Below are 25,883 nucleotides of genomic sequence, written 5' to 3' on the forward strand. Positions count from 1 at the left end.
GGTCCTTAATTTGTTGTTAATTCTTGTGTAAATTCCAGATGACAAAGATGCAGACCTCTGCAGGGACAGCTGAGACTGTGTTGTCCTCCACAGAGCAGCCTAAAGAGGATCCAAGCACCATTAATGCCAGCATGCAGGTAATGGAATAATGTGGTTCAAACCCAATTTAGCTGCATTTTCTCTATGTTCATGAGATAGGAAGGCGTTGAGAAAACTAACATCATACATACTCGTGTCCAGTCTTGTTCTTCATGGGGCCCACGTGAACCAGAAACCCTGGAACACTTTTGGCTTCCTTACACACCTGATTTCTCTCATTCGTCACCGTGTGGGGCCCTTCTGCTTAGATTTAGTTCTTAATGATTTTACATCATAGTTGCTGCAACTGGGATCACTAAACCTTAATATATTCTAATGATGGCTGAATACGTCCTGATTTGCTTCATTATTATGAAGGTATCTCTAACATGGTGGACGGTATACACCTGTAAGTTGCTGTGACCCAGCCTAAACCTGCATGAAACATTGTAAAATGTCCTGATTTCAATCTTAAATGCTGTTGGAGATACTGGTCTTCAGCTGAGTGAACTTTCACCTGTAGTAAATTGTAAATATGGTATCAGTGGTCCTTAATTTGTTGTTAATTCTTGTGTAAATTTCAGATGACAAAGATGCAGACCTCTGCAGGGACAGCTGAGACTGTGTTGTCCTCCACAGAGCAGCCTAAAGAGGATCCAAGCACCATTAATGCCAGCATGCAGGTAATGGAATAATGTGGTTCAAACCCAATTTAGCTGCATTTTCTCTATGTTCATGAGATAGGAAGGCGTTGAGAAAACTAACATCATACATACTCGTGTCCAGTCTTGTTCTTCATGGGGCCCACGTGAACCAGAAACCCTGGAACACTTTTGGCTTCCTTACACACCTGATTTCTCTCATTCGTCACCGTGTGGGGCCCTTCCGCTTAGATTTAGTTCTATGATTTTTACATCATAGTTGCTGCAACTGGGATCACTAAACCTTAATGTATTCCAATGATGGCTGAATACGTCCTGATTTGCTTCATTATTATGAAGGTATCTCTAACATGGTGGACGGTATACACCTGTAAGTTGCTGTGACCCAGCCTAAACCTGCATGAAACATTGTAAAATGTCCTGATTTCAATCTTAAATGCTGTTGGAGATACTGGTTTTCAGCTGAGTGAACTTTCACCTGTAGTAAATTGTAAATATGGTATCAGTGGTCCTTAATTTGTTGTTAATTCTTGTGTAAATTCCAGATGACAAAGATGCAGACCTCTGCAGGGACAGCTGAGACTGTGTTGTCCTCCACAGAGCAGCCTAAAGAGGATCCAAGCACCATTAATGCCAGCATGCAGGTAATGGAATAATGTGGTTCAAACCCAATTTAGCTGCATTTTCTCTATGTTCATGAGATAGGAAGGCGTTGAGAAAACTAACATCATACATACTCGTGTCCAGTCTTGTTCTTCATGGGGCCCACGTGAACCAGAAACCCTGGAACACTTTTGGCTTCCTTACACACCTGATTTCTCATTCGTCACCGTGTGGGGCCCTTCCGCTTAGATTTAGTTCTTAATGATTTTACATCATAGTTGCTGCAACTGGGATCACTAAACCTTAATGTATTCCAATGATGGCTGAATACGTCCTGATTTGCTTCATTATTATGAAGGTATCTCTAACATGGTGGACGGTATACACCTGTAAGTTGCTGTGACCCAGCCTAAACCTGCATGAAATCATTGTAAAATGTCCTGATTTCAATCTTAAATGCTGTTGGAGATACTGGTCTTCAGCTGAGTGAACTTTCACCTGTAGTAAATTGTAAATATTGTATCAGTGGTCCTTAATTAACTGTTAATTCTTGTGTAAATTCCAGATGACAAAGATGCAGACCTCTGCAGGGACAGCTGAGACTGTGTTGTCCTCCACAGAGCAGCCTAAAGAGGATCCAAGCACCATTAATGCCAGCATGCAGGTAATGGAATAATGTGGTTCAAACCCAATTTAGCTGCATTTTCTCTATGTTCATGAGATAGGAAGGCGTTGAGAAAACTAACATCATACATACTCGTGTCCAGTCTTGTTCTTCATGGGGCCCACGTGAACCAGAAACCCTGGAACACTTTTGGCTTCCTTACACACCTGATTTCTCTCATTCGTCACCGTGTGGGGCCCTTCTGCTTAGATTTAGTTCTTAATGATTTTACATCATAGTTGCTGCAACTGGGATCACTAAACCTTAATATATTCTAATGATGGCTGAATACGTCCTGATTTGCTTCATTATTATGAAGGTATCTCTAACATGGTGGACGGTATACACCTGTAAGTTGCTGTGACCCAGCCTAAACCTGCATGAAACATTGTAAAATGTCCTGATTTCAATCTTAAATGCTGTTGGAGATACTGGTCTTCAGCTGAGTGAACTTTCACCTGTAGTAAATTGTAAATATGGTATCAGTGGTCCTTAATTTGTTGTTAATTCTTGTGTAAATTTCAGATGACAAAGATGCAGACCTCTGCAGGGACAGCTGAGACTGTGTTGTCCTCCACAGAGCAGCCTAAAGAGGATCCAAGCACCATTAATGCCAGCATGCAGGTAATGGAATAATGTGGTTCAAACCCAATTTAGCTGCATTTTCTCTATGTTCATGAGATAGGAAGGCGTTGAGAAAACTAACATCATACATACTCGTGTCCAGTCTTGTTCTTCATGGGGCCCACGTGAACCAGAAACCCTGGAACACTTTTGGCTTCCTTACACACCTGATTTTTCTCATTCGTCACCGTGTGGGGCCCTTCCGCTTAGATTTAGTTCTTAATGATTTTACATCATAGTTGCTGCAACTGGGATCACTAAACCTTAATATATTCCAATGATGGCTGAATACGTCCTGATTTGCTTAATTATTATGAAGGTATCTCTAACATGGTGGACAGTATACACCTGTAAGTTGCTGTGACCCAGCCTAAACCTGCATGAAACATTGTAAAATGTCCTGATTTCAATCTTAAATTGGAAAGTTGTCGTTCAGTATTTCAAGTCAAAGAGGTTTATTTGTCACATGCACAGTTATACATAGTACAATTGTACAGTGAAATGTGTATTCTGTACCTGCATCCTTTAAGAATAGGAAGAATAAGAATAAGCTAAATATTTATAAAATAGAATAAAATAGAATAGAATAAAAAAGATAAATCTTTTTCTTTTAAATAAGATTAAAGAATAGCAGCATACTTATGCATATTTACATACATATTTACATGTGCAAATAGGAGTGAGAAGTGGCTTTTGTTCTGTTCAGTGCTCAGAGTTGAGCAAGCGGACAGCCAGGGGGAAGAAACTCTTCTTCAGCCTCTCAGTCTTAGTCCTCAGGCAGCGGAAGCGCCGGCCTGATGGCAGTGGAGAGAAGAGAGAGTGTGCGGGTGGCTGGGCTGACTGAGGATCCTCTTAGCCCTTGACCTGCAACGTTCCACATAAATGTCCTGCAGGTTGGGGAGAGTTGTTCTGGTGGTCCGCTCAGCTGCTCGGACCACCCTTTTTAGGGCCAAGAGGTCCTGCTTTGTGCAGTTCCCCATCCACGTGGTGATGCTCCCACACAGGATGCTCTCAGTGGTGCAGGTGTAAAAGTTCTTGAGCACCCTGAGAGGGAGCTTAAAGTCTCTCAGTCGTCTGAGGAGGAACAGACGCTGTCTGGCCTTCTTCACAGTTGTTGTGATGTGCTGAGTCCAGGTCAGGTCTTGTGATATGGTCACTCCCAGGTACCTGAAAGTGTCCACACGTTCCACCTCAGAGCCACTGATGAGGAGTGGATGGAGGCTCCTCTGCTGTTTCCTGAAGTCCACTATCAGCTCTTTTGTTTTGCTGACATTTAACAGGAGATGGTTCTCCTGGCACCAGACCTCCAGGTGGGAGACCTCCCTCCTGTAGGCAGTCTCGTCGTTGTGGGAGATCAGTCCTACAACGGCTGTGTCGTCAGCAAACTTTATGATGACATTTGAGTCTGAAGTGGCCTCACAGTCATGAGTGTATAGTGAGTATAGCAGGGGGCTGAGCACACAGCCCTGGGGGGATCCTGTGTTGAGGGTGAGGGGAGATGAGGAGTGGTGACCCAGCCTAACCACCTGTGGTCGTCCGGTCAGGAAGCTGTGGACCCACCTGCATAGTGAAGGATTCACTCTTAGGTCAAACAGCTTTGACACTAGTCTGGAGGGGACTACGGTATTAAATGCTGAGCTGTAATCAACAAACAGCACTCTCACATAGTTCCCCTTACCAGTGTCCACATGGGAGAGGGTCTTGTGGAGGAGGAGGGCTATGGCGTCGTCCGTGGATCTGTTTGGCCTGTAAGCAAACTGTAGTGGGTCCAGGGTGGAGGGCAGTGTGGAGGTGATGAAAGTCTTTATCAGTCTCTCAAAACATTTCATCACCACAGATGTGAGGGCTATGGGCCTGTAGTCAGTGGGACTGCTGGGGTTTGGTTTCTTAGGGACCTGGACTATCACGGACTTTTTAAAGCAGGTGGGGATCACACACAGTTTCAGGGAGAGGTTGAATATCTGTGTAAACAGAGGCGCCAGCTGATCAGCACAGGTTTTGAGGACACGTCCGCTGATGCCATCTGGTCCAGGCGCTTTCCTGGTGTTTACACTTTTAAACACCTTCCTCACGTCACGTTCCGTCACGGTGAATGTCTCCTCCTCTCCAGCTGGGAGCGCAACGGGTGGTCGGTCTCCCGACTCGAAGCGTGCGAAGAAGATATTCAGTTCGTTAGCCAGAGAAGCGTCGGCACTCACCAGATGTGTGTGTGTTGCTTTATAGTCTGTGATGGCACGAAGTCCCTGCCAGAGTCCCCTGGAGTCAGACTGTTCCATCTGATGCTCCAGTCTACGTCCTTAGCGTTGTTTGGCCTCCTTCACCGCCCTCCGGACGTTGTATGAAGCAGCCTTGTATTCCTCCATGTTCCCAGTGGCGAGGCCGGAGTTATAGGCAGCTGTTCGGGAGCGCAGAACGTCGCGGATAGATTTGTCCACCCACGGCTTCTGGTTTGGAAAGGCTCGGGTGATCCTCTTAGGCGTTGTATCTTCCACAAGCTTTCCAATAAATCCCATAACAGCTTCCATAAACTCCTCGATGTCTCCGCCCGCGCTGCTGCGGAACATGTCCCAGTCGGCTGATTCCAACGCACCCTGTAGAGCGGCCTCTGATTGGTCAGTCCACCGCGTTACTTCTCTCACCACAGGTAGCTCCTGCTTGAGCTTCTGTTTATATTTTGGCATGAGAAGAACAGCGGTGTGGTCTGACTTCCCAAAGGGGGGAAGGGGCTTGGCTTTGTAGCCCTCCTTGAAGGGAGAGTAGCAGTGGTCTAAAGTCCTCTCTCCTCTGGTGGGGCAGTTGATGTGTTGGGTAAACTCCGGCATCACCTTTGTCATGTTGGCACGATTAAAGTCTCCGGCTACGATGAGAGCCGCTTCACGCTGACTAGCCTGAAGGGTGGAGATAGCTTCATGTAGCTCTGATAGTGCAGCATTTGTGTCCGCCTGGGGTGGAACATAGACGGCGCTGATGATAACCGAAGTAAACTCACGGGGCAGGTAATGAAATGAAATGAAATGAAAAATACTTTATTAATCCCAAAGGGAAATTCAATATTGTAGTAGTAGTAAATTTTTAGTAAAACAATGACATTAATTAATTAATTAAGGGCTTTGTTCTTCAGCCTGATAGCTGCTGGAAGGAAGGATCTTCTGTATCTCTCTGTCTTGCATCGGACTTGAACAAGCCTCCCACTGAACACACTCTGTTGTTTCGTCACGGCGTTGTGTAGAGGGTGTGAAGGATCTTCCATTATCTTCGTCAGCTTGTACAGAATTCTTTTTTTGATGATCAACTCCAGCGGCTCCAGAGTTACTCCAAGCACTGAACCAGCTTTCTTGATCAGTTTGTTAATTCTTTTCAAGTCTCTGGTTCTGATGCCGCTGCCCCAGCAGATTGCTGCAAAGCTGATTGCACTTTCAACAACAGACCTGTAGAACATTTGCAACATTTTGGTGCAGACGTTAAAAGATCTCAGCTTCCTTAAGAAGTAGAGTCTGCTCTGACCTTTCTTGTAAATGTACTCAGTGTTGCTTTTCCACTCAAGTCTGTTGTCCAGCTGAACTCCAAGGTACTTGTATTCCTCCACCACCTCCACCTCCTCTCCCATGATGGAAACACTTCTATGTGTGTTCTTGTTCCTCCTGAAGTCAACAATCATCTCCTTTGTTTTCTTGGTATTCAAGATGAGATGATTGTCACCGCACCATTTCACAAACTGACCGACCAGTTCTCTGTACTCTGCTTCTTGTCCATCACTGATACACCCAACAACTGCTGAGTCATCAGAGTATTTCTGCAGATGACAGAACTCAGAGTTGTACTGGAAGTCTGAGGTGTACAGCGTGAATAGAAATGGTGAAAGTACAGTCCCTTGTGGTGTTCCAGTGCAGCTGACCACCATCTCAGACACACAACCTTTCAGTCTCACAAACTGTGGTCTGTTTGTGAGGTAGTCGTAAATCCAGGTGGTTGTGGAGGGATCCACCTGGAATTTCTGCAGCTTCTCACACAGCAGAGAAGGCTGAATCGTATTAAAAGCACTTGAGAAATCAAAGAACATGACCCTCAAAGTGCTGCCTGACTGGTCCAGATGAGAGTGGGCTCTCTGAAGCAGGTATATGATGGCATCTTCAACCCCAAGCCCATTACGGTATGCAAACTGTAATGGGTCCTGAAAGGTGTTCACCTGCTTGCTGAGGTGAGCCAGTAAGAGTCTCTCCAGGACTTTCATGACGTGAGATGTCAGGGCGACTGGTCTGTAGTCTTTTGGTTCAGCTGGTTGTGGTTTTTTAGGCACTGGAACAAGGCAGGATGTTTTCCACAGCACCGGGATTCTTCTCTGGCTCAGGCTGGTGTTGAACAGGTGCTGGAGAATCGGACATAGCTGTTTTGAGCAGGTCTTGAGAACTCTGGGACTGACACCATCTGGACCTGCAGCCTTGTTCTGGTTCAGTTTCACCAGTTGTTGCATGATTTGGTTACAGGAGACAGACAGAGTAGAGGTGGAGGCAGAGGGGGTTTCAGGAAGTCCTGATGTGGAGGGAGATGAGGTTGTGTCCAGGTCCTTGACTGAGCTGCAGGGTGACAGAGTGGAGGTGTGACAGGAAAGCTGTGGGCTCATGGAGGGTGTGTGGCTAGTTGGGGTTGAAGCAGGAGGTGAGCTAAACCTATTGAAGAACATGTTCAGTTCATTCGCTCTGTCCAGACCTCCATCAGTCTGATCCTCCTTTATCCCGAAGCCAGTGATCTTCTTCATTCCTGACCACACATCCCTCACATTGTTTTTCTGAAGCTTACTTTCCAACTTCTTCCTGTAGTCCTCCTTGCACTTCTTCATTTGTGTTTTAAGTTGTTTTTGTGTGGACTTCAATAACTCCCTGTCTCCATCCCTAAAAGCTTTCTTTTTGATGTTCAGCAGCTTTTTCAGGTCACTGGTGATCCAGGGTTTGTTATTGGGGAAGCACCTCACTGTTCTTGTTGGAACGGTGCTGTCCACACAGAAGTTAATATAATCTGTCACACACTCAGTCAAGGCATTGATGTCATCTCCATGAGGTTCACATAGGACGTTCCAGTCTGTAGCCTCGAAGCATCCTCTCAGAGCATCTTCAGCTTCATTAGACCAGGTTCTAATAGCCTTTCTAATGACTGGTTGTTGCTGAACGATGGGCTTGTAGGAGGAGGAGAGAAGAACTAGGTTATGGTCTGATCTTCCTAAAGGTGGCAGGGCAAAGGAGCTGTATGCATTTTTAATATTTGCATAAAATAAGTCCAACGTTTTGTTTTCTCTGGTGGAGCAGCTGACAAACTGTTGGAAAGTTGGTAGAGTTGCAGAGAGGGAGATGTTGTTAAAATCTCCAGAGATCGCCACAAATGCGTTTGGATGTTGTGTTTGAAGCCTGGCCACTACAGAGTTAATGACATCACAGGCTGCGTCTGGAGCGGTACCAGGTAATATATATACCGCTACCAGAATAACGCATGTGAACTCTCTGGGTAAATAATACGGGCGGAGACTCACAGCTAGCAGTTCAATGTCTCTTTTGCAGATCTTCTCTTTAACAGTGACATGTTCAGGATGACACCAGCGCTGGTTTACCAGCACCGCAATTCCACCTCCCTTCAGCTTCCCGCTGAGTTGTTTATTGCGGTCTGCACGGACCGTCCTGAAGCCGTGTACAGACGCATTACAGTCTGGGATGTGTTCCTGCAGCCATGTCTCGGTGAAGCACATAATACTGCACTCTCTGTATTCTTTAAGAGACCTGGTTAGCACCTGAAGTTCATCAATTTTGTTAACTAGCGATCTCACGTTTCCCATAACAACCGTTGGAAGAAACGGTTTGAATCGCCACCGTTTTTCTCTCTGCCTCGCTCCTGCCCTGCATCCTCTTCTCTTTCTTTTCAACTCCGTTGGGATTTGAAATGTTGTTTCACTGATAATCTTGAGTTTGGAGAGTTTAATCAGTTGATCCCGATGGTAAACAAGTCTCGTTGCCATGGAGACTCACAACAACAAGTCTTGCAAAAAAGAAAAAAATATTCAGAAAAATCTCCCGTATAGCACAGCCTCTGACCAGCGCGAAAAATCTACCCGAACAGACACAGATTGACAGCTGATGTCTTAAAAAAGACGGCTATATTGCAAAAAATCACAAGTTAAAAACAGAGCTACTACTACAGTTGCTGCTGCCACCTAGCGGCGCATTCTAGAATTGTATATTAATAATATATATATAATAATAATATATATATATATTAATAATATAAATAGAATGGGGACGACACTTAAGCGTCAGGAGCTCCAGGTTAGGTGAACAGGACTGCTTCAGTGTGACGATGTTCTTATTATCACACCATTTATTATTGATCATCAAGCACACCCCTCCGCCTCTCTTTTTCCCCGACTCACTCGTTCTGTCCATGCGATGAACGGATAGGAACTCCACTGGTTGTACGGCGTGATCAGGTATGAGAGGAGACAGCCATGTCTCGGTGAGACAAATAATGTTGCAGTCCCGTATGTCCCTCTGGTACTTTAGCCGGGCTCTGAGCTCGTCCAGCTTGTTCTCCAGTGACTGGACATTTGCCAGTAAGATGCTAGGCAGTGGCGTGCGGTGTGCTCTACGCCTCAACCTTTCTCTTACGCCGGCTCTTTTCTCCCGAGGCCTACTCCGTGACCTGGGCCCCCCACGTCCTCCTTTGTTTGTGTCGGCCCTCTGGCGCAAGATGTCTTGAGGCCAAGCCGGGTCAACATAAAAGGGTCTTAGAATACAGTTTGAGTACTGTAATCCAAGGTTAAGCCGTGTCTGCCTGTCATAAGTGGTATGACAGAGTGCAGGAGAGCTTAGAGAGTTAAAAATAAGGGAAAAGAGTACTATGTATGTATGCATGTATCTGTTTGAATTGATATTTTCTGTAAAGTTATGTTTTTGAGTTAGACATGTGTTCCTTTCCTTTGTGATCATTTTAACATTCATTGTGGTTCAGTCAAACAAATATGTTTAAAATCATAAAATCAATCCACCTGTACACTACTGAGATTGTTTAATATTTCAGATACAAAAGTGCTTTTTTAATTGCCTTGCTGGTAATGATTTTTTCATTTTTGTGTTTATATTTAGGTTTTCCAAGGGCTTTCCCTTGTTGACTATCCAGAAAGTGATGAATCAGAAGACGGTTCTACAAATCTCAATTCTTTGGCATACTGTGACAAGGTTGTTCGAAAGAAGAGAAGAATGGTAAACATTTTATCCCCCATACATTTTAATGCTGCTCGGATATTAATGATGTGTGTTTTCTTTGTATTTTTTATATAATCTGTGTCCTATTTGCTTTAATAAGGAGTCCACAGAAAATAGTTTTAATTTAATTTTAGCTTGACATAATGCTTCTTGCAGAACCATTGTGTACGACCTTCTCCTCAATCCCCCTACAATTCAAATGAAAGTGTAGTGGAAGATAGTGATGACAATAATGACTACATTCCAAAGCTCAGAAGAACCAAAAGCATTCTGGTATGTGCCTCACACCTGAAAGCAGGGTTAAAACATTATTTACCAGCCAATCGGATTAACTCTCTCCTCGAATCTTTTTCAATATTTTTTATATTTTCCTCTAATATAAAATGTGGCTGAATGGAACAACTAAACCTCAATCTAATTACTCTTTTCAGATGGATGGAGTGCCAGATTTTTCTGATGCTCTCTATGATTCAAATGATGACAACACAGAGGGTCCTTCTACGTCAAAATCTGCACGGTATCACAAAGGCAAATCCTGTAAGCTTCCTTTTCTCTACTGATTCTAATAAATCATGTTAATTTTTTGGTATTTAGCAATGTAAGGAAAATATTAGTCTTTTAGACAAATTTTTAGATTGCTTATCTTTCAATCCCTTTATTGTTACCAGAGAGAAATTGGTTTTGCATTCTCAAAAGACATACATTACAAATAATCCAAAGTAAAATCAGAACAAATGGCATAAGTCAAAAAATTGATTCTCACAATCCAGTAACGATAACAAAAAAAAGTAAGATAAATATAATCTCGACTTGAACAAAAATCAAGACCAACTAGGTCACCTTAGTGGCTATTACCATTTTAGTAGGTGAACAGCAGTAGGGACAAAACAACACCTTAAAGACCCACTCTGGTGAAAATCATGTTTTTCATGTTGTGGCATTTATCTGATGCAAGAGGGCATATCTTGTGAAAAATGGGCTTTTCTGAGTATTTCTGCATTTAAATTATTCTGAACCAGTGGTGGACAGAAAAAGGCAAACTCAGACAGACCCTCATTTACAAGTTATAGTGGCTACACCTTTCAAACAAAAAAAAAAACTTTTTCTCGCCACTCTTGCAGGACGCAAAGGTTTCTGACGCGTTTAACTTGGTCCAAAAACTGAAGCAAAACAGATATATAAAATGACTTTGGTTTATTACAAAAGCCAAGGTTTACAAAAACTGGTCACATCTCTGAAAACCTGTAGTGACGGTCAGATTAACAAAAAACGTTCGAGATAAAATAAAATATCAACCGTGACGACGACGGTCAGAAAACTGTTGCTCCTCGTCCTGCTCTATTAATTAGCCTTTTACCCTAAGCATGCGCACTACTAAAAGCAGAACTGTGCGCCTCACCCTCATCAAATGCAGGACATTTAAAGGGAGCTTAATTTAGTGACCAAGAATAAACACTTAACATATAAAACAATACAAAATATAACCAAATGCCTCTTAATAAAGCAAATAATGAATTACTCCTAATAACTAAATTTTTCTAATCAGATGTTATGTACAGAATAAACATAATTTTTATATGGCTCTAACATCCCGGCCCCTAATTGTTCTTGTGAGCTACAAAACAATTACTTTTACATGTTCTTAGAGCCATACAAGTAATGTTTCAAAAGAAATAAGTAAAATAATGTCCACAATAACTTGATCTTCTTAAATCCATAACAAGTTGAGCAACAAGCGGATATCTTCAACAGACTTTCTGGTGGATGAGTGCAAAAACAAAAGAAGGGAAAAATGGAGTCAGAGGTTCCAGAACATGACTCATCGTTGGAGACCAGCCTTTACCGCTGTCTCTATTGTGACATGTGAAAGATGGCTACATGTCGCCTTCGAGCAGCATGCAGAGCTTGGAGACAGGTCGAAGAAGGACACTCGTTCTGGTTTTCACCTTAGCCTGACGAACATGCCCTCTGTTGTCCTTCATTGTTTCGATCACTCGACCCATAACCCAAGAATTTCTTGGGGCTGTGTCATCGACGATGAGAACAATATCACCTTCTGTGATGTTCCGTTTTGGACGACACCATTTCTGCCTCTGTTGTAAAGTCAGCAAATATTCTTTCGTCCAGCATCTCCAAAATAAGTCACTCAGGTATTGGATCTGCCGCCACCTGCGTCTAGAGTAGATGTCACTCCTGTCAAAGACACCTGGTGGTAATGGAGTTTTGGCTTTTATCAACAGCAGGTGATTCGGGGTTAAAGCGTCCAAGTCATGTAGATCATTGGAGACTGTTGTGATGGGACGGCTGTTTAGGATAGCTTCAACTTCACACAGCAAAGTCTGCAGCCCTTCTTCATCAACTGTTTGCTGCTTTACAACTGAGTTGAGCACCTTCCTTATTGTCCGTATTTGCCGCTCCCAAATACCACCAAAATGTGACGCTGCAGGCGGATTGAATATCCAAGTGATCCCTTTTTCTAACAAGGTGTTTTGAATCTTTGCACCATTCAAAGCTTGCACTGCTTCACGCAGTTCACGCTCATCTCCTACTAGGTTTGTTCCGTTGTCAGCGAATTAGCTTGACCTGCCCTCTTCGAGCGATGAATCTGCGCAATGCATGAATACAGGAACTCGTATCCAGAGAGCTTGCAAGCTCAATATGTACAGCTCTCATTGTTAAACAGGTGAAGACTACACCATACTTCTTGATCATGGTCCGGCCTCTTTTAATTTCAAAAGGACCAAAGTAATCCATACCAACATTTGTGAACGGTGGGTCATCAGGTACAAGTCTTTCACTGGGTAAATCTGCCATGATTTGATCTCCTGGTTTTCCATGCTGCCGTTTGCAAGTCACACATCTTGATAGAACTGTCCGGATGGCTGAATGTGCTCTTAATATCCAGTAATGCTGTCGCACCTTTGACAAGACATGATTTCTGCCGCTGTGCCCAAGATCTTCATGCACTGATGCAAGGATAATGTACGTAATGCGCATATCTTTGGATAAGATTACAGGATGTTTTAGCTCTTCTTGCATTGCAGACTTATTCAACCTGCCACCAACCCTTAATATGTCGTTCTGCATGACAGGTTACAGTTGAGAAAGACAGCTCCCCTTTGGCATCAGTTTTCCTTCCTGAATCATGGTGATTTCTTTGTGGAATCTTTTTTCTTGACTGAAACGGATCACCGCCAACTCTGCCTCCACAATGTCACTCACAGAGATGGACTGACTTGGAAGGGAAGCCTTAAAGTCTGTCATTTGTTTCTCAAGCTCAAACCTTTGACTTTTTTCATCAAGCCTTCTTGCTTCAAGAGACGTTTTTAAGTCTTTTCTTTTTTGAACCAAGAGCTTCAACATGTGTTTCAGTCTGAGGAACCATGCTACACCACGCTTCAGGCGATACCAACTTGAATATTGATGAATAAGTTGTGATGTTGCATCCATGTTCTCATTGATGCCAAGTGTGCAAACAGAAACTTCTTTGACCTCTGGGTCACAGCTGAGCGGCTGACTTATGCTCAGAGGGATATCTGGCCACTCAGATTCTGGCTTTGTCAGGAAGTCTGGGCCCTTGATCCAGGTTTCTGCCTTTAGAAAGGCATCCGTAGTAAGTCCTCTGGAAGCAAAGTCTGCTGGATTGGCAGAGGAGTTCACAAATCTCCATTTAGACACCTCTGACTTGTCTCTTATTGCAGCAACACGATTGGCAACAAACTTATGGTACCTTGCACTTTCATTTCGAAGGTGCTGAAGGACTGAAGTGCTGTCGGTCCAAAAGACAGACTCATCCAGGTTAAGATCAAGTTCTTCTTTCATTATCATGTCCATTTTTGCGGCTACAACTGCGGCTGTGAGCTCAAGTCGGGGAATGGTAACTGGCTTTAGTGGCGTGACCCTGGCTTTTCCAATAACAAAAGCACTGTGAAGCTGGTTTTGCTTGTTTCTGGAGACCAGGTAGGTGACTGAACCATAACCCTTCTCACTTGCGTCAGCAAAGTGGTGGAGCTGCGCTGATATGGTCAGTGGGTTGTCACCCACTGTTCCCATTGCAGAGAGAGAGTTTCTGGCATGTTGTCATCCCAAGCATGCTTGGTTCTGCATAGCTCCTGCAGAATCTGTTTCACAGGAAGGATGAGTGGTGCCAAAATCCCAAGTGGGTCATATATCGAGCTCACCATTGAAAGTACTCCTCTCCTTGTCAGTGGCTTGTTCTGAATAATGACTCTAAACTTAAGAGTGTCTGACTCCACACACCACTGAACTCCTAAGGCTCTTTCAACTGGGAGTTGATCTTTTCTTAAGTCCAGTTCCTTGATTTCTTTAGCCAAGTCATCTTCCGGTAATGATGCCAGTACTGCTCTGCTGTTGGAAATCCATTTAGTCAGCTTGAAGCCACCTGTGTTACATAAAGCCAGAAGATCTTGAATGAGAGCAACTGCCTGTTCCTCAGTCGCAACAGACTTGAGGCAGTCATCAACATAGAAGTTCTTCAGCACTGTGCTTATTGCCTCGGAGCTGAAACTTTCTTGATGATCTTCAGCACATTTCCTTAATGCAAAATTTGCACAGCTTGGTGACGACGTTGCACCAAACAGGTGAACCACCATTCGGTATTCCTTCAGTTCTTGGCTGAGGTCACCCTGTGGCCACCACAGAAATCTGAGCATGTCAGTGTCTTCTTTGGGAACTTTAACCTGATAAAACATGCTTTCAATATCTGACATGAAGGCAACTGGCTCCTGTCTAAATCTTGTCAGCACACCTATGAGGGAGCTTGTCAGGTCAGGTCCTTGTAGCAAGTGAGAGTTCAACGAAGTGCTTTGATATGAGGCTGCACAGTCAAACACCACTCGCAGCTTGTGTTTGGTGGGGTGATAAACCCCGTGATGCGGAATATACCATATTCTGTCAGACTCTTTATGAACTTTGTTCATGGGGACCTCCTCTGCGTAGCCTTTGTCCAGTGTGTCAGCCATGAACTTTTCATATTCTTGATGAAACTTCTCATTTCTTAACAGCTTCCGTTTCAGGCTTTCCATCCTCTGTACTGCAACAGCATGGTTGTTAGGGAATGCAGCATTTTTCTCCTTAAAGGGTAAACCAATGCTATAATGACCATCAACAAATGTCACTGACTGTGAAACAGAGTCCATGAACTGTCTGTCCTCACAAGACATCTCCAGTTTTCCAGTTAGTTGGTGTTCAGGGAAGTCATACCTCATCTGCTGTTGAGTGAGCTCTTCTAGCCTTGCCACTGAAATCCTGTTTGCTGTAACCTGAGGCCACTCAGCAACTTTTTTACAGTGGTTGACTTATCTTAACAAAGGCCCATTAATTGTCCAGCCAAACACAGTCTTTATAGCATACGGCCCATTCCCCTTGCTGTTAATTACCTTCCATGGTTCTAGCGCTTTTGGGACGTTTGCTCCGATCAGCAAACCTATTTCTGCATCAACCTGTTTAAGCTGAACCTCTTTTAAATATGGCCATTTGTCTATGTCACTTTGTTGTGGGACATTCACTTTTTTGACTGGAATTTCTGTTTGCGAGAAGACTTGAGGGAGATCCATAAATCTCTCTTCATCCAAGCTGCTGACTTCAAGCCCTTTGACAACATTTGTGTTGATGATCTCCTCCTTTCCCATGGTGCGGAGCAAAATGTTGCCACTTTTTCCTGTAACCTTTAGGTCTTTCATCAGCTGCTCTGTGCAGAATGTTCCGGTGCTGCCTGGATCCAGGAACGCGTAAGTAACAACTGTTCTATTACTTTTTGCGCACCTGACCTTCACTGGTACGATAGAAACTGCACAAGGTGCTTCTCCGGCCCCAGTGCAACCACAAATTTCACCATCAGTTGGTAGCATTGAATGTGGAACTTGTTGCTTGTTTTTCTCACCTTCACCAACAGAGGGAGACACATCCTTGTTCAAATGCAGAATGGTGGGGTGCTTCCGTGAACATGTTTGACATGTGAGTCTTTGTTGACAGCCTTTGCTCAAATGCCCCTGTGATAGACATCCAAAGCACAGACCATTCGATTTGAGAAACTCAAGTTTGTCCTTGTGAGGTTTTTCCTTCAGCAGTCTGCAAACATCAATGTTATGACCCATTTTCTGACAGAAGAGACACTGTTTTTTGCTTGTGTAACCACTGTCTTCTTTTGCCTTTTTAACCTGCTCTGTATTTCTTGACACTGGTGTTACATCCGTAGCAAAGCTGTTTTTCTTCTCTTTTACTTTTACAGTGCTCTCCTTTCTTGTGTTAGGTTTACTTCCATCCCTGGATGGAGCAGCCTCTTGTATGTTGCCAAACAACGGATGAGACGTAATTTTTGCCTGTTTGTCCACAAAACTAACCAAATCTGCAAACCTAGCCCTCATTCCGGTCCTCTCTTGGATGTCACAAGCAACCCCCCTCCACTTGTCTCTTAACTTGAAGGGAAGTTTGGAGATTACTGCCCTCATGTTAGAAGGACTATCCATTTCCTCAATGTACTCCATGCTGTCTACTGTATTACAACAACTAGTGAGGAACACAGCAAACTCAGTGAGAGCTTCTCCATCTTCGGGTTTAATAACAGGCCAATTTAGTGTTCTTTCAATGTAAGCAGATGCAATAGTGTATTCATTTCCAAAATGTTTGTTTAAAAGCTTCTTGGCTTCTGCATAACCTCTGTTTGTGTGCATATGGGAACAACTTCGGACTAGAACTTTTGGTCTTCCGCGAGTGTATTGCTCAAGGAAATACAACCTGTCTCTGTTATTGTCTGTTCTTTCTTCAATCCCATGCTCAAATGCTTTCATGAAGAAACCAAACTCTAACGGATCTCCGTCAAAGATGGGGATATCCAACCGTGGAAGGCTAGACACCTTCTGTTGCTTAACTAGAAGCTCTGTGATTTCGTTTTGACGCTGCATGACGCTCAGCAAATCTCTAATATTAGCAACTTTGTTTTGTTCTGTACTGGGCTGTCCATGTGAATCCATATCTGGCTGAGTGGGTCTGTTCACAACGTTTGAACTCCTTTGAGCTACAGCATTTTGCATAAGGTCTGGCCTTGTGCGTTCATCTCTGCTATTAGACTGCACGGATCTGAAGCTGCGCTCACTGCTTCGGCTTGCAGCAGTATTTAGATAGGTAGCCATTCCATCCACAGGTTCTGCACGAACACTGTAAGCTGGCTCCTTTAAAGTTAACAACACCTCAAGCTTTGCATCAGCCATGGCAATAGCTGTTTTCAACTCCAACTCCTCTTTTCTGGCCTTAAGGGCTGCCTCCTCTTTCTCTAGCTCTTGTTTTTGTTTCAATGCATCAGCACGTGCTAACAGAGCTGCCTTCTGAGCTTCACCCTTGAGCCTAGTAGAAGATGTAGTAGAGGACACGCTTGAAGATGTCACCGAAGATCCCTTGCTATTCCTCTTGTCATGCTTAGATGACACCATGGAAGCACTGTCTGCTGGCCCAATTTCAACATCAGCCGCTTTTTCCTCCTCTGACCGCTTTTTAGCTGCTTTCAGCCAACTCTCAACTTTCTCCACAAAGGATTTCAGGTAGCTGGCCTTTGGCTCAAACCACTGCACCTGATCCTGGTGCAGTTCCTCATCACTAAGATGTTCTTTAATGCTGTCATTTACTCTACAGAACTCCGTATATGTGTTTGCAAAGTCAGAGTTTATTTTAGCAGCAACCTCTTCAGCATTACCATCATCCTCCATAAGAGCTTCAATTTCCTTTATCTTTTTGGTAAGACAACCTAACTTAGCTTTCCTTGTTCCTTTAAGCTGGTTAAGCTTCTCCTCCAGCGCTTTAAGAGTAGGCCTTGACACTCTTTTTGCGTCTTTTTCAATCTCTGATGGCTCCATGGTAAAAGCTTCACAAACCCTTCATGCAACTTGGCACTTTTACTGATGAAAGTCACTCAAAAGTATCCGAACTGGAGCCATTATTCTTCAATATAGTAAGGACACGTCCTTACTTTATGTAACGAGCCGTTTCGGTCCCGGTCCGACAGACGGCGTCTTCTTTTATCCAGCCGATTATTATTTTCCACGTGACCATTTCTCCTGCTCAGACACCGCGTGCGCCCAATTAAGCCTGAGCGCTGCGGTTATCTCGATAAATCCTCTTGTTCAGGAGCAGTTTTCTGACTTTTTATAGTGGCTAAACCTTTCAAACAAAAAAAAACTTTTTCTCGCCACTCTTGCAGGACGCGAAGGTTTCTGACGCGTTTAACTTGGTCCAAAAACTGAAGCAAAATGGATATATAAAATGACTTTGGTTTATTACAAAAGCCAAGGTTTACAAAACTGGTCACATCTCTGAAAACCTGTAGTGACGGTCAGATTAACAAAAAACGTTCGAGATAAAATAAAATATCAGCCGTGACGACGACGGTCAGAAAACTGTTGCTCCTCGTCCTGCTCTATTAATTAGCCTTTTACCCTAAGCATGCGCACTACTAAAAGCAGAACTGTGCGCCTCACCCTCATCAAATGCAGGACATTTAAAGGGAGCTTAATTTAGTGACCAAGAATAAACACTTAACATATAAAACAATACAAAATATAACCAAATGCCTCTTAATAAAGCAAATAATGAATTACTCCTAATAACTAAATTTTTCTAATCAGATGTTATGTACAGAATAAACATAATTTTTATATGGCTCTAACACACGTCATAAACCCACATGGCGGGGCTACAAGCTCCTATCTTGCCCTCTTCTCTGACCTTTTCATTAGTTCTGAATACTTAAAAAAAAAAAAAAAAAACAAACAAACAAACAAAAAAAAAATGTGGATTTTGATTCATGGTTTCCTTACTTATTGACCACTTTTAGGATTAAACTATGAATGTTGAGAATAATTCCGATACATTTCCAAGGAAGCATCCATTTTGTTCTACTACACATTAAGGTTTTTTTTCCTTTTAAATAAATTGTCTGTTTTTTTTATTTGTTTCAACCCTGGTAAGCAATGGTAATTCAATTCACATTTGCTTAGTTTTTCTTCTTATATTTTTGTTACTATAGTAACAACTTTGTTTCAACAAGGATTATATGGAATGACTACGTAACCTTATTAAGTTTTATGGCATTACTCAACTATCAAAACCGCTTTTGTAGAAGTATGGAAACAATAATTTCAAGATGACTAGGCTTAAATATCTAAATTTGTCTTAAATATTTCAGTTTATTTTTCAGAACAGTATTTATGAAGAGCAGTTAAGTACATTTGACTACAATCAACCTCTTAATGTTTTCTGTGCCAGGTGATTGTGTGCCCGGAGCAAAGGGGACAGTAGAGGGACATGTGAGATCCCAACAAGAAGGTACTATCACAGTGTGTGCCAAACGCCAGATACTGAATAAAATGAACTGTATTGTTTTTTCTCATCTTTAACAGACCTACATTATTTTTAGAATTTATACCCCTTCTGACTTTGTTTTGCTATTGTGACAGCCAGCAAAGTTTGTCTTTACTTGTGGGATGAGTAAAGTATTTCTATTTTTGTTTAATCTTTTATGTATTCAGATACTGATATACCTGAAGCAGCGATGTCAGAAGGGGAGGTCAGCTTGACATCCCAGCTAGCCTGTACCCCCAGAGAAAGCAACCTAAACCAGAAGAGGGCAACTCAACAGAGAGGTCATCAATGTTTTTTTTTTCCCCCCTTTGATCAGAACTGCTCTTTATTAACTGTTCTTGAGCACCATCTCTAAATTAGGCACATGATAAGACACTGGGCTAAACTCTTAAGTTTGTTGTCTACTAAAATGCAAGTAATAGAGGGGCACATCAACATACCACCTAGTTCAGAGATATAGATAAATCTGGTTTTGCATATGTTTGGGACAGTCACTTCTGCAAGACATGCAATCACCAATCATTTAAAAAATCTGAATAAGGATTACTGTTCTGTAATGTGATGTTCTTCTTTCCTCAGGTAAACAAACCACTGTCAAAAGAAGCTGGACATCAGAAGAATGTGGTGCAGTACAAAAGCATTTGAGGAATTTCATTATAATAAATCAAGTTCCGGGTAAGAAAGACTGTGAACAGTGCATCAGTGCAGAACCTGAAGCCCTAAAAAATAGAGACTGGAGAGCTGTCAAGTTTTTCATCAAAAATCGCATAAAGGCGATGAAAAGAAAAATGCTATGAGAAGCATTATTGTAAAAAGCGTAAAAAGAATGGCTTTGTTTCACCACCTTAGTTTTTTTTTTTTCTTTTATAAAAACACTTTATTCTTTCAGATATTGGACACAGAAATTTAATTAGTTTTTTCTAAAGAAGTGTTCTGTTTTTTTTGTTTTTTTTTTTATAACTAATCGCAATACAGATTGATTTTTTTTGGGGGGGGGGATGTGTCAAAGCTCTGAAACGAAAAACACGTTCATGTACTTCTGTATCATTTGCCAATGTTCTTCAAAAATACAGTGTTGGCTGAGAACAATTTCTGTCATTTCTGGTGTGTTTATTACAAAAGTAACACTGGGGGCCAAAAAGGGTGTGAACTGGGTGGTTGGTGGTGCAAGATCAAACTAGTTTACTTTAGAATACAAATTCCTGATTCAAACTTGGTTTCTTTAACAAGGTAAAAGGATAAATGAAAAAGTGTCAATAAGTCAAATAAGAGTGGTCCCTGCTAAGATATCAAAAGTGGAACATAAATGTGTATCAGGATGGACCTCTTAAGTACAGAGTGTTAGAGATGGACCCCACAGTTGACGGAAAATCTGGCGTGTGTTAGGTGGACCTCACAAGTGCTTAATGTTAGAAATGGACCCCAGAAGTTACCACAAAACGGACATGGACAAAAAAGTGTTGAAAATGGCTGATTTAAGGTGATGTTTGGAATTGAGATTTTTTTTTAGTCTTGCCTGATTTTTTGTAGAGGTCTACAACCACTGGAAAGGGGGGACCCCACAATTGTGTGTAAAACTTTTGGGCCTCGAGAGGGAGGAAAACAAGTATGTGTGTGTGTGTGTGTGTGTGTGTGTGTTTGACTGAGCGCAAGTGTCTAAAGCGAAAGAGTTCAGTAGATGCAAACGGTATCACTTGTATCAGAACTGGAGAGTGTTATGTCATTCTCCTGCTGGGCTTTGACAAGAGTTTGGTTTAGTCAGCTTGCTCCATTCCCATTGATATATTAGGTTGAAACAAGCATGTGATAGACGGGTAGACCTATAATTCTTTCAGTCATCTGATATAGATTGCTTGAAAATGTTTGACCTTTTCAAAACATTACTTCCTAGATATTTCTGTGTAACAAACAATGTGGTGTTTGTTACACAATCATAACCCAGCTTATGATTTTTTTTTAAATGTGCTGTAACTTAATAGTGTAACACTATCAAGATGTAAATTTAAATAGATAATTTAGTAACATTTGGGCAATTTTTTTTTCCAAATATTTGCTCTCCTAAAAATGCCTGTCATCATGTCTTGATTGTTAAAATCTTTGTTTCTTCCTCTGTACTGGGTTAGGGTTAACTCTTACTGTATCTACGTGGCATCATAACCTTTACTAGGTTTTTTACCAACTAATAATATCATTGGATTAAGTTCAACATGGAAACATCCACTCTCCAACTCTCTTGGTGACCACAGGTACACAAAAAGACTCTACTGCCACTCTTCCAGCTCAGCCAATAAAGTGTAGGAGCCATTGTAGTGAAGCTTTTAGCCAGCATCCAGTAGAGTCCTGTACCTAGTGACATTTCTGAGAGGACAAAGAGAGCAGTCAGGAAGGCAACAGCACTTACTCCACAAATACACTTCAATTCATTTTAGTTACCCTTGGGATTTGTTTGCTTCATGCAAACAAGTATGGGTGTTTGTTCTATTCTAGTCTTTTATACATGTTACATTACCTTTAATGCAGTTCCAAACCAAATAGATGCAATCCTTTTGCAACATTAATCAGAAAATGACTAAACTAAAACTTAATATTAAGTTAATTCAGTAACTAATTTCAAGAAAAACAAATATATGTATGTCATTCAGTTTGTTCATTGTGATGACGCATATGTAATTGGAAAATGCAGTGTACACCTAAATTTTTAACACTTCTTATTTAACTGCATCGTAACTTGTAAATATGAACCTGTTCCTGCCAAGCCTTATGCCCAGAAACCAATTTCTTTTGTTTAGATAGTAAACAGACCCAATGTACTCCTGTAGGGCCGTACAACAGGCAGACTGTGAGATGGCTGTTGAGGCTGGAAACAAACAAGGACCACTCGAATAAAGGAAGTATTCTTCATGATATCACAAACAAAATCTTATCAGACTTTGGCTGCATTTGAACACTTGTTTACTATATAATTACTATATAATGTAGTTAGTCAGCCATTTTATAGTGCTGTTCATTTCTGTCATATGGTATCCAATGGCGGAGCTAGACTTATACACATGGGGTGGCCAGAGCCTGGGCAAGACTTTATCTGGGGAAGAAAGAAAATGATTATGTTCCTCTCTTTAACACTTACTGTCTGGTAGTGGTTGACTGGATCCTTGTGTCTGACCACACTGACTTGTGTGGCTAGCTCCACATTGGAAGCTGTCAGGGCTCCTGACACTGGAGCTGGACTCTGTATTGACCTGCTCTGTGTCACTCCTCTTTACAGAAAAGTCAGAAAAGTCTCCTTTTCTCTTCATTCTTTTGACTTACAGGCTATATCTGGTTACAGGCTGTATCTCTCCACATTTTCATGCTGTAGCTTGCTAGCCTCCCAACGATAAAAATAGATTAGTCTCATGCTAACATTATGTTAATGACCTTACATAATATTTGTATTTGTATTTGCACAGAGACAAACACTCTTCTAGAAATGTGCGACCAAATGTCTATATTTTTAAAGCATGACTGATTGGGAAACTACTTTAAAATTTACTTAAACTGGGTAGTGACACTGGTTATCCATATCTAGAAAATGATTTCTGTCCTCCTCCTCCAGTGACCTGCCAGTCACCTGAGGGGACACCTGGGGTGTACAATCAAATTTCAGAGGTAGCCAGTGGCCAGTGCCACCCTGGCCTCCCCTCTAGCTTTGCCCCTGGTGGGACATAAAAAGTAATGTCCACATAATGTACACTACATAGTTCAAAATAGACAATCATGCATAATGCCCTGAAGCCAGAAACTAATGGAGCATGTTAACGCTAGCAAGCTTTGACTTTCGCTGCTCAATATTATGATTTTCTTACCCATTGAGAATGTGTAGTGAACAAATGTAGGTTTTCTATCTTTGTGCCTGAAATGAAGAAAATTAAATATGTTCAAGAATCATATTTATTTAACAATCAAGTTCTTAAACCTGAGCAGCAAAAAGATCAGAGGGACATAGTACCTAAGCTCACATTTTTTTATTTTGTGTATGCGAGCTACAACATTGTGGACACTGTTAAGAGAAAAAAAGATAACAGTAATCAGCAATTCAGTGATTAATCCTACTACTACATGTTTTTTTATTAGTAATATTATTTAGATTTTGTTGTTTTGGCTGTTTTTTTCTCGCCATAATTCTTCTAGGCACAACTCAGCACCTAAATCCATGCATGTAGAATACCAACAGTGTAATCTGATTGTAAGATATACTCATAATGAACAAAGTAGTCTGCCAATTACATCAAATATGAGGAGCATGACAGTGTAGGTAAGTTCATTTTTCTAATGTGGCACTGTAGTTTTTGTTTGTTTGTTTTTAATTGTTTGTTTGTTTGTTTGTTTTTTTCATTTTCAAAAATGGTGTTTTCATCCATCAGTGATACTGCTTTGAGTAATATCTTTGATAATTAATAATTCTTTGCTGGACTGAAAACCTGAGCCAAACACAGGTCAGTTAGTGGTGTGTTTGATTAGAAAAGGCTCATATTGAGAATGAAACTGCCGCGTATAGTACATACAGTCTTCTAGAGAACTTCTAGCAAAGGTTGTTTGTGTGACTACCAGGCTAAAAGTGATGGAGTCAATTGCTGGGTTAAAGTTGAAGACGCTGTTCTTTGATCAGTGATAAATCACATGCATATTAGCTTCTTGAACTAGTTAAGCCATTTTTAGGGAAGAAAGAGCATAAAGAAAATCAATTCATTACTTTTTAATTACCTCTCTCAAATGTATCATCTCTTATTGGCGTTTGAATTAGTTCTTCATAGTCTTTCATACTCAAGACAAACAGTTGATGTGTGTATGTGTGCACTGCTGAACACATGATTATTGCATTCATTATGTGCTTCTCTTTTGATCTGAGGCCAGTTTCTTTGGCTTTCTATGGGGCATCTTTGTATTCTGAGCCATGTCTGTATTGATGACATGTTTTTGATTATTTATAATGTTTATCCTCCCTCTTGCATACTTCCTGTACCAATGGATCATTGGGAGAACTATCAGGACAACTATGGGAAGTGAACCAACAAAGTAATAATCTCCTTATGAATAATGAATCGACTTAATGGTCTGAAGTATTGCCGTATGAATACTGGGTGACTGGAAATGTAAAGAGATGGGAAAAAGACTAGATAATATTTACCTGAAATACTTCATGTGTATGTCAGATAGCAAAAGGTTGAGAGAAACTGGATTTTTCTTGTTAAACTAATAATTACTTTTACTGTCTAAAAATATACATATATTAATAATCAAGGATACTGAAATTCTAACTCCAAGCATCAATTTTTGTATTAAATAGTCACAAGAATTTGCTGTTGCTGCAAAACAGCTAAGCGAACACAACCTGCACTGATTAAGAAGTAGGAGTCTTGCTTAAAATTGTACCTGATGCTGAAGTCTTAGCAGCAGTAGTTCTAATGTTGGAAGGGAAAGAAAAGGTTCTAAGCCTACAACACACAATAATCCTTTTGCAGAACACAGAACACAAATTAAGTAAACTTTTGTTTTCTAATGGCCTTGGTTGAGGACTTTACTTCTAGAATCATGCATGTACCATTACTGATGGCGTGACAAAGACGCGTTTATACTCCAATCATTTTAAATGTTCTTAAAGTGGCTCCATTATGCTCATTTCAGGCTAATTTATTTTATAATTTATTTTAAAATTACCACAATGACAGGAATCAATCCAGCATTTTTCATATACCCCTTTATTTATTTTATATCAATGCCCTAAGATCAACCTCTGCCAGAAACAAGCACAATGAGACTCTTCCACCCCGAACCCCACCTCCCTATGATGCGGTGTGCCTCTGATTGGTCAACTGCAGGGAGTAGTTGTTGAGAGCATGTACTTTTTCGTCATAGAAACACCGACAGAACTCGTAAACAAACCAAAGTAATGGAAATTCTCGGTAAACAATGTCAACACAAAACATACAGCCGCACATATTCGAGCCCTAATCAGACCCTGAAACAACTCAGCAGCCCACAGCAACTCATCAAATATCAGAGAAGAAAAACCCTCTAAAACCTATTGTTTTCAGCACCATAGAAACTGAATGTAGAGTCACACTGGAATACTCAAACATGCATTTATGTGATAAAAAAAAAAGCGACCCACTTGTCTGATGAGTATTCAACACTATAACACTGTAGAAAGCTGCAGAAAAGTCAAAATAGCATAATAGGGCCCCTTTAACATTTTCATAAATGCTTTGTAATTTAAGAACTATGTAATTTAGACATGAAAAAGCTCATAGTACAAAATGTTTAACGACACAGAAGAAGATGATACAATAAATCAAAGAGCTTAAAATCTTTGAAGAAGCCTTTTTTTTCATTTTTAGTAAGGCTGTTGGCAATGATTGAAGAAGCCTTGGTTTGTGGGAAGAGCAGCAAAGGGCCCAAGCTGCACCATCATTGAGGGTGCCAGTGTGCGATAAACCTTCAAATAATACAGTTATGAATAAAACTGAAGTTAACCTATTTAGACTGCATGACTGCATGTAGGAGTTCTCATGCAGTCATTTCTAAAGAGATCAAAACAATACTGGGATACCTACTCAAGTTGTGAAACTGTTTCTTGTGGATTCCCTCATGATAACA

The 25,883-nt window shown here is 41.5% G+C and overlaps 2 protein-coding genes across 27 annotated transcripts in view; both read left to right on the plus strand.

The window, feature by feature from the left end:
• The window catches only part of LOC121655283 (neurexin-1a), a 275,419-nt gene that overhangs the window by 59,065 nt on the left and 190,471 nt on the right, over positions 1–25,883 (plus strand). The gene's annotated exons all lie outside the window — the stretch shown is intronic.
• LOC121655287 lies at positions 1,970–20,122 on the plus strand. The gene is made up of 7 exons (XM_042009854.1): positions 1,970–2,007; positions 9,756–9,872; positions 10,032–10,148; positions 10,307–10,412; positions 19,152–19,211; positions 19,415–19,528; positions 19,827–20,122. Exons 1-7 carry the CDS (start codon positions 2,002–2,004, stop codon positions 20,042–20,044), a joined length of 738 nt encoding a protein of 245 aa, XP_041865788.1. The 5' UTR covers positions 1,970–2,001; the 3' UTR covers positions 20,045–20,122.

Source organism: Melanotaenia boesemani, chromosome 16, assembly GCF_017639745.1.
Source record: "Melanotaenia boesemani isolate fMelBoe1 chromosome 16, fMelBoe1.pri, whole genome shotgun sequence".
In the NCBI taxonomy this organism is placed as follows: domain Eukaryota; kingdom Metazoa; phylum Chordata; class Actinopteri; order Atheriniformes; family Melanotaeniidae; genus Melanotaenia; species Melanotaenia boesemani.